At 39.4% G+C, this 17819-nt stretch overlaps 1 protein-coding gene across 1 annotated transcript in view; it reads left to right on the top strand.

Moving 5' to 3' along the window:
* Window positions 1-582: 582 nt before the first annotated feature.
* Window positions 583-17819, top strand: part of DCHS2 (dachsous cadherin-related 2) — a 316790-nt gene continuing 299553 nt past the window's right edge. The window contains exon 1 of the mRNA XM_031942473.1: window positions 583-3159. Within this exon, the coding sequence (XP_031798333.1) occupies window positions 1018-3159 (2142 nt within the window). The 5' untranslated portion in view covers window positions 583-1017. The remainder of the gene's footprint in view (window positions 3160-17819) is intronic.

The raw sequence follows: 17819 nt of genomic DNA, 5'->3' as shown, positions 1-17819 counted from the left end.
AGAACACAAGTTCGGCTCCCCAAAACGATTAGAGCCCGTCACCCCCTCCCCTTTTCCGGAGCCAAGCGCCCAGTCTTTTTCCAGGGGAGAAGGCTACTCCCCACCGTTCTAAATCACAGCTTTGCACGCGAGGCTGCCTGCCCCGGCCCTCCCCCGATCCATCCCCTCGTCCAGTTCTCTCCGTTCTCCCCAGGCAGTCTTCTCTCTTTCCTTCCCTGTTCCAACCTTAGCACTTTGCCTCTAGCAGGGGTCTCGCGGCCAGCCGCAGCAGGGGAGTCGTGCCCTGCGGCAGTGCCGCGGTTCTCCCGGTTGGAGTTTGCCCTTGTCTGAGCGAAGTCACATGGTGAGGAGGGGTAGACGGCAGAGGAGGGGGCGCGGCGCTCCTCGCTCTCTCTCCTTGCTGCGGAGGAGACACGCAGCTCCGCCAGCAGGAGCAGCAGAAGCGGCGGCCGAGGCTAGGGAGCTGTCCCTCCCCGCCCACCAACCCTTCACTCACACACTTGTTATTCACCGCACCAACTTTCTCCCTCCCTTTCTCTTTCTCCTCCTCTTTCTCCTCCTCCTCTCCCTCCCCGCGTGTGCGCGCGGCTAAAATGATTTCCTCCTTTTCTGGCAAAAGAAATAATGCACCTGACTTTACCAGGGGGAAACAACCAGCCGAGCAGAACAAGGAACAGATGTAAAAGGAATAACGGCAGAGGGAGAAACCGAGATGAGACCGACCTAAGAAAATCCAGGGGATGAAGCTGGAGAAGAGGGCGGCAGCAGTCAAAGCAGCAGCTTTCTAGTCCTGCATATACTCCAGGCAGAGGAAGACTTTGCCACTTGCAAAGTGCAACCCCGAGAACTCAGAACTGCTGTTTGTCCATTTGCTAAACAAACTCTTTCTTCCTTGGCTGAGACGCCGGTTCCGGAAGGAGGCTCCCTGAAGAGGCACTTGGCTCTTCCAACAAGCTACGAAGACAAACAGCAGTTTTCCAAAAAGCGGATGAACTGAGGTGAGCAGAGGGGGAAGACATGAATCCCCCTGGGAGAAGGAGGTGCAAGGCGCTGCAGCAGCAGCAACGGCGGCAGGAAATCCCGGCTGGGCAACGCCTGATGCTCCCCAGGAGAAGGGAGACGTGCAAAGGATTGCAATGGGATGCTCTGGCTGGGGAGCAGCTCCAGCTCGGCGCCGAGAGAGGAAGCCAGAAGCGGAGACCCGGCTGCAGCGGTGGACAGCTGTGCACTCTGGCTGCCCGGCTGCGCTACCTGCTGGGCTTCTTCCTCCACATGTGGCTGTGGACCGCCTCCGGCTCGTCCGCTCAGGTGTACAACCTCAGCCTAGCGGTGGACGAAGGGCTCCCCCCGGATACTCTGGTTGGGGATATCCGTGCCGGGCTGCCCGGTGAGCAGCAGGGGGTGGGAGACGGCTTCTTCCTGTCTGAGGACTCAGGAGACTCCTCGCTGCTGGACGACTTTCACGTGGACACCGACACTGGCATTATCCGCACGGCGCGAAGCCTGGACCGCGAGCGGCGGGACCGCTACAGCTTCGTGGCGGCCACGCTGCTGGGCGCCGTGGTGCAGGTGGAGATCACGGTGAACGACGTGAACGACCACTCACCTCGTTTTCCCAGTGACACCCTGCAGCTAGACATCTCCGAGCTCAGCCCCCCGGGCACAGCCTTCCGCCTGCCCGGGGCCCGGGACCCAGATGCGGGGCTCTTTAGCATCCAGGGTTACACCCTGCTGCAGCCTCCCGAACTCCCGGACACCGAGGGACGCTTCTTCCAGCTGCGCTACGGAGGCCCGGGGCAGCAGTCCTCCTCGTCGGGCTCCTCCTCATCTTCCTCCTCCTCCTCCCCTCTGGAGCCTCTGGACCTCGTGTTGCTGCGGCGTCTGGACCGCGAGGCTGTCGCTGCGCACCAACTGATGATAGAGGCTTGGGACGGAGGCAGCCCTCGGCGCATTGGCCGCCTGCAAGTGGAGGTACGCGTGCTGGACGAGAACGACAACCCACCCGTCTTCAACCAGAGTGAATACCGGGCCACTGTGCGCGAAGACGCCCCGCCGGGCAGCGCGGTCTGCCGGGTGCACGCCACGGACCTCGATCCGGGGCCCAACGGAGAAGTGCGCTACAGCCTCCGCGCCAGGCAGCCGTCCGCGGGCTGGCTGGACAGCGAGGGCGCTTACTTCTCCGTGGAGGAGCTGACGGGCCTGGTGCGAGTGCGCCGGCCGCTGGACAGAGAGTCCCAGTCCTGGCACCAGCTGGTTGTGGAAGCCCGAGACGGAGGCGCGGAACCGGAGGCCGCCAGCGCCCTGGTATCCATTGCTGTGCTGGACGTGAACGACAACCCGCCCGTCATCCACTTGCTCTTTCTAACGGAAGGCGGCGGAGCTCAGGTGTCAGAAGGCGCCAAGCGCGGGGATTATATAGCCCGAGTCTCCGTGTCAGACCTGGACGGGGACCCTGAGGAGGAGGAAGCTGACCAAGTTATAGTGGGTAGTGAAGGTGGCAGCGCAGGCGTCACTCTCTCCTTGGAAGGCGGTATGGGCTCCTTCGCACTGCATCCCGGAGGCCCCCGGGATGTATTCTTCCTTTGCGTGGAGGGGCCCCTAGACCGGGAGAGCCGCAGCCAGTACGAGCTGCTGCTAGTGGCTACCGACTCGGGGTCCCCGTCCCTTAGCACCCGGGAGACCCTCTTACTACGGGTCACCGATGTCAATGACCAGGCTCCCCATTTCAATCAGGAGCGCTATTACACCTCCGTATCTGAGGCCGCGGCGCCCGGTACTGCAGTGCTCCGTCTTAGCGCATCTGACGGAGATGAACCGGGCACTGACCAGGCCATGGTGCGCTATATACTAACCCAGGTCCAGCCCCCGAGCGACTGTAGCCCAGAAGATGCTGCTTCTGGAGCAAGATGCGCCCCTCTGGCCTTTGCTGTGCATCCGGAGAGTGGAGTGATAAGCACCATCCTGACCTTGGACAGGGAGGTCCAGGAAGCTGTGGAGCTGCAAGTGGTGGCTCAGGACCTCGGCCAGCCTCCTCTCTCCTCCACCTGCTGGGTGAGCGTGACTGTGGAGGACGTAAACGACAACGAGCCCGTCTTCCAGCGACAGGTGTACAATGCCAGCGTGGCTGAACATGCCCCTTCAGGGCACTGCTTTCTGCAGGTGAGGGCAGAGGGCACCTGGAGACCCCTGGCGGGAAGGGTTGGGTGAGGTTTTCAAAGCCTGGAAGGGAAAGAGATCCTAGTAGTAGAGTGGAGAAACTTCACTGACCTCAAAACTAACAGAAGACCTAAGTTTCTGTTTTTCCTCTTTGACTGGAGGAAAATCAATGAACTTATCTGGCTTCTGAGTTGTTTCAATTTGTAAAATCATAGACTAGGCGTAGCATTGGGGAAAAGAGCAGCTGGTCAGAAATGAGAAAAGTTGTGTTCAGTTGTATAGATCTGTGTGACTTTGGGCCAATCGCTTCCCTTACTTGGGCCCTAATTTCTCCATTTACAAAAAAAGAGGAGGTTGAATTAGGTAAACCCAAATCGCTTCGACTTCTAAAGTTTAGGATCTGTTGGTGGAAGGATTTTTGTTTCCTTTATTGCCTATTCACACGAGCTAATTTTAGAAAACAAGACAAAGTAAAACCTGCTGAGTCCAAGTGATCACTGGGATATTCAGTAGTGCCTCATTTATTTGGGCACCATTGGGAAATTAAGTACTGCACATGTATTTTCTAGATAACTGATGCCTTACTCCTTTAAGCTCTCAATTAAAAAACTTTTTTTTTTGGGGGGGGTGAAACGCTTTTTAAAGGGTATTTTATACTTCCCTGTTTTCTTAAGACTAGAAATACTGAAATGAATTCAAACTTTTCTTGATGGTTCAGGCCCATCATTATGAACATCATTTGTTCTGTTGAAATGCCCTTAGGGGATATAGGGCTGTACACTACTGCTGTGCTTTTAAAAATTCTCCTATTTGCTTTTTATAGTTATTTTTTCTTTCCCTTTCTAAATTCAAGCTGTCAGCATGATGACAGCTGTCATTTGCAGCTGTACACACCCCTTTTTGCTGATTCTAATTTGGTCTGAGCAAGAAACCCAGCTCAAATCAATGGGATCATTAGAAGTAAGAGTAGAGTAAAAGTAAATAAGGTATGAGGATCCCTCTTATATATAAACTACATACATAAAGATATCTCTTTTTATCTACTTTTTTTGTTTGTTTGTTTCCCATCTGTGTTCTGGACAGTTTAGAAGTTGCTGAGTAAAAAAACCTGCGGAGTAATGAAGAATCAATGTACTTTTCAAAGTAGTTTAATGACCTATTCTATGAATGTACATTTGTTTTTATTCTCTTAAAACAATAAATGTAGTAATATTCTTCACTTTTTTATTCTTCCCACTCCAAAGCTATCTATTTTAGAGATATACTGTTCCTAGAGGTGATTTTTAAAGATGAAATTATGACCAGTAAAGGTTTAATTCAGGGTTTGGGAAATTGAACTAATTAACATTTAAGGCCTCTTCTAACTCAGACATCATGGACCGTCATAAAATGGACATGACATGAAGAATAGAAGCCCAGAGAGATGAAATTACTTGTATAAAGTCATTTGGATGAGTATCAGAGCCAGAATTTGAATGGAGGTTCTCACTCCAAATCTATGGCTCTTTCTACTTACAATTGGTAGCAGATGACCATGATTCCCTGGTGTGAATTTTTTTTCACACTTATTGAATCACCTGAGATATTGTGGTTGTTGAGTTACTTCAGTCACTTTGACTGTGACTCCATTTGGGGTTTTCCTGGCAAAGATACTGGAGGGGTTTGCCATTTCCTTCTTCAGTTCACTTGACAGATGAGGAAACTGAAACAAGCAGGGTTAAGTGACTTGCTCAGGGTCACATAGATAGGAAGATTCTGAGATTGGATTTGAATCCAGGAAAATGAATTTTCCTGACTTTAAGACCACTCTTACAGAGTGGTTCTACAGCTTCTTCAGTGGTTCATTCAGCTATATTGGACAGATAAAGAATCAGACTTAGGATAACTTTGATTAGAACTTGTTTGATCTTCAGCATTTTATGTTCTATTCAAGGTTCTTTCCAATAGGGTCTACTGGGACTCAAGAATATACTTTAAAGCATGTAGTTTTCCACCCATAATTACCAAGTAAATCTTCATAAAGGAAATAGAAAGGGCTGTGATGGGCACCAGTAACCCCAAGTTCAGGACACAAGAAATTTAGTTGGGTCATGTGCTGTTCAAATTACATGGTACAATTTGTTTGAAGTCCGTGTTTCTTAAGCTGAGGTTTCTGGAGGCCTATCTCCATTCAGTCTTCATCACCATAAGGAGGAAACATCTTCAGCCACTTTTATGGATGCCTCCTCCTTTTTCTCCTTTGGGACATGGAACTCAAGGTAGTATGATATGGTAATATCATGCCAATACTAGCCATTTAACCTTGTTTACTATCCGTTTCTTCATCTGTAAAATAGGGATATGGATACATCTCCCACTTTCCTCATAAGATGGCTAAATTAATGGCTTTGAAAATTAGAGAGTGATTCAGCAATTCAAGGGACCAAGAAAGTAGCTTACTCTCACTAACAATGATGCTTTTTCTTTCTTAGCCCAGTGTTAGGCACATAGGAGAAACTCAGTAAATTCTTGTTGGTTAGTAGGGATAAAGCCAAATTACACCTGAATTTTCTTTCAACTTGAGAATTCTATGATTGTATGATTGATTTTGAAAATTTTGTGGGATTTGTTTTTTGATGGAGAAGTGTGATGGAACTAATTTCCTTTTATTGTAGGTTAAAACCTCGGTATTTTTACTTTGTGTTTCTTTTTCTTTTGAAAGTTAATTTTTAATAACACAATTTGATGTTTATTATTTTCTTCTTACAGTTTTCTCCAAATAAAAACCCAAACTATGCATAGCCAAGCCAAACAAATTGCTGGATTCATCCTATCCAAAAAATAGAGGTCTATCTCTTTACCTGAGTCTGTCACTGCTCTGCCAGGAGGTGAATCTTGTGCTTCAAATTAACTGTCAAATTAAATTTTGTAATGAGAGATAGCATAGAATAATAGAAAGGCTGTCCTTGGAAGATTTGGGCTGAAGTTTCATCTCTTTCACTTGCTGGTTGTGGGACTCTGGGCAAGTAACTTAACTTCTTAGTGCCCCAGGCAGCTTTCTATGATTTTTAAATGACAGATGAATTCCCTATAATGATGAAATCATAGATCAAGGGTCCCAAAGCCCCCCTAAAAGTTACCATGAATTATAGAGTATCACTCTCTCAGGAACATCTAAATAATGTCTTTCTAAAAAAATTCAATTTCATTTTCAATAACAAGCATTAATTTTCTCTCTTCCACCTTCTTCTTTGCAAATGGGGAGATCAAAGCAATATATATATATATATATATATATATATATATATATATATGTAGGTATCATCAAGTAAAATGTTGGCCATGTGCAAAAATGTATCTCTTACTTTGCATTTTATATCTTTTCTCTCTCTGTTAGGAAGTGGGTACCATTCTGTATTATGGCTGGTCATTGGTATTATCAAAGTTCTTTTGTTTTAAAATTGTTCATTTTTACAATGGTTTTATTATATACATTGTTCTCATCATTCTGTTTAATTCACATAACATCAGTTGATAAAGTCTTCCAAGATTTCTCTAAAACTCCTCCTTTTGTTACTTATTATGATATTAGTATTCCATTTTGTTCGTATATTTTATTGAGCTGTTTCCCAATTGCTGACCATTCCTTTAGTTTCCAGTTTTTTGACACCCTTAAAAAAGTAATTATTTTTGTACTAATGCATACTTTTCTTCATTTCTTTGAGCTGAATAATATCTTTTTTAAAATAATGGCTTGTCATTTTTCAAAATACATGCAAAGATAGTTTTCAACATTCACCCTTGCAAAACCTTGTATTTCATATTTTTCTTCCTCTCTCTCCCCTCTTTTCTCCTTTAAACAGCAAGTAATGCAATATAAGTTAAATATGTGCAAAATCTAAACATATTTCCACTTTTATCATGCTGCACAAGAAAAATCAGATCAAAAAGGGGAAAAAAAGAGAAAAAACAAGCAAGCAAACAACAGCAACATGAGTAATATCTTTTAAAATCTACTAACTTGGGGGATGAGTACAACTGGTCATTAGGACAACAAATATTTTTTATTTTATTCCTACTGAAATATGAAAAACAAGAGTTATCACTCAAAACTGGAATTAGTAGGGAGTTCCCTGGAGGACAAGGGTGTTATAGCTAAAGCCCACTAGTCTGTACTAGAACCTGGTCCGTGCCTAAGGCAGCTTCAAGGAATCAGATGATTATAACCCTTTAAGGTCATTTGAATTGAGGAAGATTCCAGTCCTGTTAGCTGATGAGAACAAAAGGTGCAGTGAAAAGAGCACCTACCTATGGTTGAATCAGATTAAACAACAGGACTATATGGACAGATGAATCAGGATAGAGAGAAATAGACCAGACTTTCCTGGGTCTGCGGGTATAGAAGTCAACAAAAGAAAAAACTTTTTTCATGGTCAATGAAAGATGTCCCAGTAGAAAAATCTTTGATATCCTTCAGATAGAGTTGAGATGCTAAGGAAGAGGAAGGGACTCAGGCTCTGTGATGTGTCCTTCAACTGAGACAAACAAGTCTATCTGTGACCAGATGGAAATTCTCTCAGGCTAAGATTTCAGTGTTCTATGATTATGTCAGTGCTTATCTAGTTTGTGCTTTCATATTCTGTTTTCTTTTTCTTATCCCTCAATTTCTTAGTAAAGTTTCTTGAGAAAACTCTACTAATTTTCCCTGCCTAGATTAAGAGAAGAAAGATTTGGTCCATATCTTCCATATCTACATTAAGAAAACTGTTAGAAAAGTGAAAATTCAAGTGCTAACTGAACCAGAACTGGTTTCTAACACATTAGTGGCTGGAGCAGAGCAGGCTAGGGACAGGAGAATCAGAGGTTAAACAGAAGTTTAATTGATTTCAAGTGAGAAAAATGTTTGTAAGTAGAAGCCCTCTTGAGAAGGAGAGCTTAATATGTTGGGGCAAAGCCAAGTCTCATATACATGAAAAACCCAAAGTAGACTGCACACTCTTAAATCTTGCTTAGCAGTTCTCCTGGCAAGCTCTTTTCTGGACAATGCAGGTCTTCCTTGGTCTCCTAAACATTTTGACAGTATGATCAAGAGCTAAACCTATCCATCTAAGATACTTTCTCTCCAAGGTAATAAGTCTTGCCCATGATGGTAGAAAATGGAGCCCTGGGATTTACTATGCATCCTGTGCATTCCCTGCCATCTTTCAGATGAACCTTAGCAGTTTTATCAGGGTTTTGGTTTCAAGACTGGTCCAGAGCATCTAATCTTTGTTCCTATGGCTTTTTTCTTTCATCTTATCCTAAATCATCACTGAGTGAACCCCAACCCAAGGAATTCACTCAACCTTTGATCTATTTGATCAATTTGGCTCTAGATTTGAGATACTTCAAGCCTAATTACTGTAATTATCCTTCTGTTACTGTCTCATGATGCCAGTTTCTGTCCCCTACTTCCTATTTACCTTGCTTCAACACATTCTAGACTATGGAAATACATTTTATAGGATTTTACAAGTGAAAAGAGGGCATTCAAATTTAGAAATAATTCTTCTAGGAAAGGCAATTAATTAAAAATGTCAAAGGAAATAATACTTAAATCCAAAATTAGTTGACTCCAACCTTCCTAAATTCTACTATGTAGTTACAGTTCCAGAGTTCTATCATTGCTCATACTAATTTCCCTTAATCCAAGAGCCTTTGATTCCCTCTTAACCAGGGTCATATAATGGAAAGAAGAGTGAATTTGGAATTAGGTGTAAGAGTTTCAGATCCCTCTTTTCTTTTATTTCCTACCTATTTGATCTTGGCCAACTTATTCAACCTTTTAAGATCTTATCTGTAAAAGTAAAGTTGGACTAAATGGCCCCTAAGTTCCTTATATTATATAGTGAAAATGCTGTTTTCCTTCATAAAATACTTTTGTGATTTATTTGACATGCGTGTAGCTTGAATTGAGCCTGTTGTAATCCCTTCAGGATAACTGAGTCAATAAGGAGAATTATCTTATTGAATGATTGGGTTTTGGAAACTCCATGCATATGACTAATTGCTTGATGAGTTGTGTACAAAGATGATAATGTACTGATGATACCTGTTAGCTGAAAAATACACTCAAAAATACATTTTTCTTGATAGGATTGGAAGTTCAGGACAGCCTCATCAAATAACTACTTCTCCAAGCAGTTTAGAAAAGTGTCCTTATTCTTTATTGCTATTTTAGCTAATCTGAGATTCAGGAATTCACACTTTAAAATAATTGTGTGACTTTCAACTCCAATTCCATAGGGAAGATAATACAAAGAAACAGTCAGTTTAACATCTCCCCTAAAAGGAGTGGAGTTTGGTGTGGAACATTTGCTTTTCTTTTTAATACTGAGGAATGCTTTCTGATGTCCCCAGTAACTTAATATTCAGATCATTTTAGTATAATACAATTCCTATCAAAAAGATGAGCTGGGTTAGCCATTTGTTATTGTAATGCTTATCTTTTGTTTATCACTTTCATCTTTAAGAGAACGTTCGATGTGTTCAAATCAAAAATTAAAGATCATTAAGCACCTTGCTGTTGCTCCACCAACATATATTAGTGGGTCCTATTGATGATCAATGCGGAATTCTTGTCAATAGTTATGTACCCTATGAGGGTCTGAGGGAGAAGGTCTTCATCAAAGAGGTGGTATAATATGCTAGGACCTGTGTTAGGAGAAGAGCATAAAAAGGAATGTAAATAGTTCCTACTTTGGAGAAATTAATATTATCCCAATTATGGACATGGGGAGAGAGAAATACACAAGTACATTGTGTACTTTTGCTATGAACACAACAAATGAATATGAAATACATGAGGAAAAAAAACGATACACAGTAATGTGGGAGAGGAAGGAGCCAATGACTGTGCTAAGACCCGACTCTTGTAGAAAGTGGTACTTGAACTGAACCTTGAGTGAAGATAAGGTGATGGCAATAGGGAAGGGTGAGGAGAAAGTATATTCCAGGCATTGGGAAGAGATTTTGCAAAGATGTGGAGATAGGAGGCAAAATGTGGTACAGAAGGAGAAGCGAGTAAGTCAGTTGGGTTAGACTTTAATGAGTGGATAGGGATTCAGAGGCAGAATAGCACTGTTGTATTCTAGGAGTTAGAGTAACCTAATTGAGAGAGAGTTTAGGATAGGGTGAGGAAAGTGATGTGAAATCAGACTGGAAAGAAGAGAAATGTGGTAAAAAGTTTTGAATGCTAAGTGAAAGAGTTTGAACTTCAATTTATAGGTGATGGGAAACCATTGCCATTGGCAATTAATAATATGACAATATAATTATTTGACAGTATAATTATTTTTGACTGGGTTGAAGAAATGGGTTTGAGAAAAGGAAGGAGAATAAGAATAACCTTTCAGAAGTCTCTTGTAGTAGTCTGCTTGGGCAGCAATGAAGGTCCATGTATTATGGGAAAAAAGAGAAATAGTTTCAAGAGATGTTCCTTTTAGTCACAGTTCTATTTTCTATAACCATACTGCATTTCATCATAGATTCAATTGTAGTATGATTAATCTTATTCTTGTAGCTATTTTTACTCTCCTACCAAATCTGGAATTTTACCTGTGTATAAAACCTATGCTACCTCCTACATACTACTCAGAACAACTCAGAAGCAAAAAGAAATTTCTTTTTTCTTATGAGCAATGAAACTGTCTATTTTAAGAAGTAGTCATTTATCAAATCTCTAAACCTTAGCTCCATATTTTATCCATTTGAAAATTTCTGCCAATATGCATGGATAATTGAAGCTTCCTTTTGCGAATGCTTGGCTTAATTTTTCATCATTCTAAGTCTTGTTTAACATTTCAAACTCAGTCTTACTACCTTGGCTAAATGATCCGTAGTATAGCTCTACTATTACACTTTCCTAATTTTATCATGGAGTTTCCTTCCACAAAGATGCTGAAACGCTTCACCAGAGGGCTAAGATTTTGTTATTGAGATTTATGTAGTCTGGTCTCTCATGTATAATGCTATCATCTCTTCTATCTGATCATCACACTGTTTATAGAATTGTACCCTTGTGTCTGATTGGTTGTGAACCTTCCATTTCAGTCTTAGAAACCAAATATTTTCCCAGAAATTTTGGGAGATTGTGGCTTATATTCTTTCATAATCATCAATTTTTAATTTAAATACTTTTATTACTAGAGGCTATCTAGTACAACCCTTTGATTTTATCTATATTATATTATTAGAGATTTGTAGAGATAAAGTGCCTTGACCAATGTCATAGAGTCAGTAGTAGCTTCATTCTGAAGGCCCCTGCCTCTAAATCTAGCCCCCTTTCCTGCACTCTCTTCTGCTTCTCATGTTGCTTTTGATGTGATCTTATGACTCATATGTACCCATTATTAGTGGTAGGAAATTACTCACCATTATAGGTTTCCCCAATCCTGAGGAATATAAACACCCTTGCTTGTTATCTGAGCATTGACTTTGAAGCTTTTTAAAGAAACTTCACTATGTGGAAATCTGATTCTGATAATAGATGTTAACAATCCATTTTGTAAGTCTCAAATGAGGTAATGTGGGCAAAGCCCTTTGGAAGCTTTAAAGCTCTTTAAAACTTTAAAAATTAAATGCTAACTATCATCATCACCACCACCACCACCACCATCATCATCATTTTATCTTTTTTTTTTCAAAGAAGGTCAGATAAAACTAGTCTTGGGACAAGTCCTTATTCTACAACTATGTCCTGGAGACTATTGCTTTATAGATATTTAGACTATTAGAGACTATTATTTATAGATAAATTAACTGATTTTAAAAATTGAATAACAATATTGAGTGGCAAACATCTTTTTAAAAAGTCCAATTATTTTTAACATTCATTAAAAATTTTCAATTTCTACATTCTATCTTTCTTTCTACCCTCTATCCCACCCATTGAGAAGACAAACAATATAATGTAAATTATATGGGTGAAGCCATGTAAAACACATTTTCATATTAGCCATGTAGTAAAAAAAAAAGGTGAAAAATTATGCTTCATTTCACAAAGTTCCTCAGTTTTTTCTTTGGACATGAATATATACATCCACACATTTTTTCTTTCCACTGGTTCCTTCCTTAGCTGCCTAAAAACATGCTCACGTATTTTCTGTCCTAAAAAATAAAATTAAAAAAATCCTTCATTTTTCCTCTTCATTTTCTATCCATTAAAAAGCTACTTGATCCAACTCTTTTCTCCATTTAATTGCTTAACTGCTCGAAAAAAAATCCTAAATCAGTATTTGCACTTCTCTCCCATTTACTCATTTGATCCCTCACAGACTGGTTTCCTTCTTTATGCTACAGAAACTGCTTTCTCAAAGATCATTAATCATCTCTTTACTCAACAGTCTCAGTCTTCATCTTTCTTGATCCTTCTGCAGCACTTGCCACAGTTCAGGAGTTCTCCTTGAGGCATTTTTTATTTGTCCTCTTTGGTACTATGTTCTTGCTTCACTTCCTACCTTTCTGATAGTTCCTTCTCTATCTTCTTCACTAGCTCCTCTTCCTGACTTCTTAAGGTAGATATTTTCCAAGGTTTTGTCTTTGCCTCTACTCTCCTCTTTCTTTCCCTCCTCTCCTTCCCCTCCCTTTTCTGTCTCTCTCCAACTCTCCCTCCCTCTTCTTTCCTTTCTCTTCTTCTTCTTCTTCTTCTTCTTCTTCTTCTTCTTCTTCTTCTTCTTCTTCTTCTTCTTCTTCTTCTTCTTCTTCTTCTTCTTCTTCTTCTTCTTCTTCTTCTTCTTCTTCTTCTTCTTCTTCTTCTTCTTCTTCTTCTTCTTCTTCTTCTTCTTCTTCTTCTTCTTCTTCTTCTTCTTCTTCTTCTTCTTCTTCTTCTTCTTCTTCTTCTTCTTCTTCTTCTTCTTCTTCTTCTTCTTCTTCTTCTTCTTCTTCTTCTTCTTCTTCTTCTTTCTTCTTCCTTCTTTCTTTCTTCTTTTCTTTCTTCATTCTTCTTTCTTCTTTTTTCTTCTTTTTCTTTTCTCTCTGTCTCACTGTCACTCACTCTTTCTTTCTTTCCTTTATCCCTCTTTCTTTCCTTCCTTCCTTTCTCCTTTTCTCTTCATCTTCCTCTTCCTCTCTCCCTCCCTCTTAAGAAATGCAATTGATTTCATGTCTACAACTGTCACCTGAATACAGATGTAATTAAAGAATTCCTAAATGCCTACAAAGAACATAATGGGGATACAAAGATGGAAAAATTATTTTTTTTGCCATGAAAGTTTATAAGCTTACAATAAAATGCTGGAAGAATGTTTTACACACAGGTATGTGCATGTGATAAGACTAAAAAATTACAAAGTGCTAGTTGAGAATGTGAAGAAGGGAGAGCTTAGTTTCTGCTTAAGGGCATTAAGAGAAATGAATTTAAAGAAATTCATCAAATAGGAGATGCTTGATTTGGAGGAAGAGAAGAATTTTAATAGATGAAAATTGGAAGGGAGTGCCCTTTAGGCTTGAGCAAAGCCTGTCTGAATTCACTTAGGCAGGAGAGTAGGGCATAAGATTAGGGTATAGCTAGTTTGGTTAAATACAGAATAAACAAAGGGAAGTTTAGGAAGTAAAGCTGGTAAAAGGTGTGTTGGAACCTGATTGTGGAATTCCTTAGAGAAAAGGGCAAGGATTTTGCATTTTATCTAATAAAAGGCATGAGAGAACCACTGAAGGTTTTTCCAACGAAGAATTAGCATGGCCATATTGGTGAATAGATGATTCTTTAACAAATTTTCTTACCAGGTTTATTTCTCTTTTTGATTTCCTTTTCTTTTTAACATTATTTCTTAACCAATATTTGAACATATTTGAAATCTTACTGTTGTGATCATTTCCTCTTGTGACACTGTCACCTTCTATAGTCATTCAGTTGCTAAAGTCTATCAATTCCTCCTTCATGGTATATTTTTAATCTACCTTCTCCTTTTCTCACCATCTTTTTGTATTATTATGGGTTACAACAAGAGCCTTCTATATTAATTGGTTTCTTTTCCTATATTCAAAACCCTTGAAAAACTTCCTGATGCATAGTGAATAGAGGACAAATTCAAGTCCTCTACATTTTGGAAACTCTCTACTATTCTAGTATTCTTATGTTAGTTCATTCTTTATACACAACATATCCTTAAATTGGACTACTTCTCATCCCAGTGTACATGCTTATTGCTTTATCTCCTCTCCGCCTTTGGTCACACCATTTCATGAACTAATATTTTTGCCCATCTTTCCACTTTTTGGAATCTTATCTGTCCTTGGTCCAGCTCAAATGCTATCTTCTTCATGAAGTTTTCCGTGACTTCCCCAAGTTAGCAATAATTTTTCTTTCCTCCAAACTCACTTAGTATTTGATATCTTTTTATTAGTGTTTATCCATGTTCCATATGTTCTTTAACTTATTAGCATATAGCAGCATGGAATAGCCTCTGATAATATTCTCAATTTCTTTTGTGTTTACTGTCATTTTCCTATCTAATTTCTGATTTTGGTTATATGTATTTTCACTGACCATTAAAAATCAATATACTAATGCTCTATAATTTCATTTTTATTTGTAGTTATTTGTTTTATTTGACATAGTAAAAAGAATACTGAATGTGAAGTCAGAAAGCCTGAATTTGAATCCTGTATTTGCTATCCCCCACTGACTATATGATCTTGGGCAAGTCACTTTCATTTTTGGCTTCAGTTTCCTCATGTGAAAAATGAGGAGGCTGAGTTACAGAGTCACTAAGGTTTTTTCCAACTCTAATCCTATGATACTACTCCAGTTATACTAAAAACATTTTCAGAAAAAAGTACAAAATATCCTACTATGGAAGGAATTAGTAATAGAAGTTAGTAAGTTTTTGTTATTCAGTTCAGATCTTTTCTCAGGCTTGCTTATTTACTTTAATTACTCTTACCTCTGCTTTAATCTCCTTTGTTCTTCTCTGAAAATGTGCTGTTGATTTTTATCTAAGAGCCTCTATGTGTGACTCTTTAAAGGAACATCTTTACTATTTTTAATTCTTTTGTTGTCATCTTTGCCTTTTTTTTTTCCATTTCCATTTTTAAGTCACCCAGTGGTTCTCATAATCCTGCTTTGTAGTCATGCATCACTTTCTTGGAAGAATTCAAAAAATTCTATCAACATTACAACATGATGTGTGGTCTTAATTGTTATCATGTGATGGCAGATAGTAATGTGTACACGAAGAGTTGGCCAAATGGGCATGGAAAATTTAATTGTTTGTTAAAAAGTTCTAGTCAGAGTCATAGCTTGAAGTGGTTACCAATTTGACATCATGCTTAGATCTTTCATCATTTTTATAACAGTTTTCTTATGTGTATGCTAATATTCTTCTTGACACAATGATAGATTTTGATTTCTAATTCTTAGCTTGCATTTTGAATTGGTATAAAGTTATAACAGCAATGGGGGAATCACCAAAAAATGCTACTCTCTCTTAGAGTTAGTTTCTATTGAATAATTATATTTTTTAGTTGCTAATAAAGTGGATTAATGGGATCCCCTATAAAATATTGATTTAGATGGATGATACCTGACACTTCTGGCTGAATTAAACATCAAAGTTTCCAGTGTTCAAGCTGCCTAACCATGTAAGATAAGAATAAGGCACAAGAAGGTTTTAAGGCAGGTAAAAATAGGCACATTTTCTAATATTATCTTCCCTGTTCCTTTTTCATTCTAATTGCAAAGTCAACTACCGAGGAAAAAACCCACCCCAAAAAACATTAGTGCCCATTATTAATAGGTTTTCTGTATTAGAAAGTAAGCTTCTTTAAATATGTAGACATATTGATTAAAGTACCTTTTCCCAGATATGCTGGAATTATCAGTGTATTCCTAGCTTTACATAATGTATCCTCTTAAGATATTTTAATTTGAAACAATTTTCTGATGTCTTATGTGGGAATATATATATATATATAGTATCTTTTATTATTTTACTGTTAATCACAACCATGTATGTAATTATTAGTTACATTAATTATTCATCGTTGAGGAAACATCAAATAAATGTCACATGATGATTATAACTGGAGTCCTATCTCATCACTATTCAATACATATTATCCAAAGACTGGGTGGCTAGGAGACACAGTGGATGGTGTGTCAGGCCTGGAGTGAGAAAGACTCATCTTCCTGAGTTCAAATCCAATTTCAGACATGTATTAGTTGTATCACACTGGAGAAGTCATTTGATTCTGTTTGCCTCAGTTTCCTCATCTCTAAAATGAGTTGAAAGAGAACATAGTAAACTACTTCAGTGTCTTTGCCAAGAAGCTCCAAACGGGGTCATGAAGAGTAAGAAGTGACTGAACAACAAAACAAATTCACTTTACAAAATCTTCAAATATCTTTGGTTGTATTTTCAGAAAGATATACTGTTATTATTTCATGTATCATTGTTTATTGCCATTAATATGCTAATAGGTTCATTGCCTGTTGTCTTTGCTTTATTTTGTGTTAGTCTAGGTTCAGTTCCATTCAACAAATATTTCTTTTTTATCTTTGACTTCAAGGTAGCTACATAGGAGGAAAATAAAGGTGGATGAGACATGGACCTTGCCCACAATGGGATTATTAATACTATAGTAACTATCATATAAACTTGAAGGCACAAAGTAAAAAGGGATTGATTTGGAATCAAAGGAGCTGGCTTTGATTTTTTTTCCTGTTTATCTTTTACTGCTATTCTATTCCATGGGTCACTTCATCTCTCACCCCTTTGGGCTTCATTTCCCTCATTTATAAAGTGAGAGAGTTTAAATAGCTAAGCTCAAAGACTTCTTCCAGATCTCTATGTGTAATGGAAAACACAAGTCCAAAGGAAAGGTAGAATGATATAAAATGCAGGGAGAGATCTGAGAAAGTTGAGATTATGTCCAACTAGGGTGAACTGGGAAGTTTTATGAAAATTAACATTTCTGCTGGGCTTGAAGAGGTGAGTAATTTTTAAACAGGTAAAGAGTTTATGGAGTGGAGTGTGCATTCCAGGAATGGGAAAACGGTGGGCAAATGCAAGGTAAAGTTGACAAGGGCGATCTAGGGATGGAAGGTGTGAGCTAAAGGAAGACACCAGACCCAGTTACGTTTATTCATGTGTGAAAATCACTTGCTTCCACAAAGTTATGGGAAGTAGGTTCTAAGAAAATAAGCTAGTTGTTCTGCCTTTAAATATTGGGGAGAAGGTTTTGACAGAAGCTGGATGACCATTCAGGGCAATATGTGTAATTTAATTAATTAGTTGTTATTTTCTAAGACCTTTTAAACTGTCAAGACCAAGCATAATTCTAGTTACTCTGAATTCTAAATTTATTACTATTTCCCAGTAATACTTTACTAATTGTAGTTTAATAGAAACTTATTGATTTGTCCATTAATTACAGAATTAAAAAAAAATCTTGTTACTTTCTTAAATGTGATTAAAAGAAGCTTGATCAGTACTTTTTCCTTCCCTCAAGAGAAATCCTCAATCCATTTTATAATGAAAATCAGAAGGGGAATTTATTTTACAGAAATTAGTTTTACAGGCAATTTCCCACAAGGACAAGTAAGTTCTTATGACCCCATTTTTATTAGAAGTATTTCAACTCTAAAACCTTGTTATGAAGCTCTTCTCTATCCCATGAGGCTATCTTGGAATCTGTCCAAAACA

Source organism: Sarcophilus harrisii, chromosome 6 (assembly GCF_902635505.1).
Source record: "Sarcophilus harrisii chromosome 6, mSarHar1.11, whole genome shotgun sequence".
Taxonomy (NCBI): domain Eukaryota; kingdom Metazoa; phylum Chordata; class Mammalia; order Dasyuromorphia; family Dasyuridae; genus Sarcophilus; species Sarcophilus harrisii.
The sequence above is the reverse complement of the archived record's forward strand: the minus strand, read 5'-3'. Positions and strand labels throughout refer to the sequence as shown.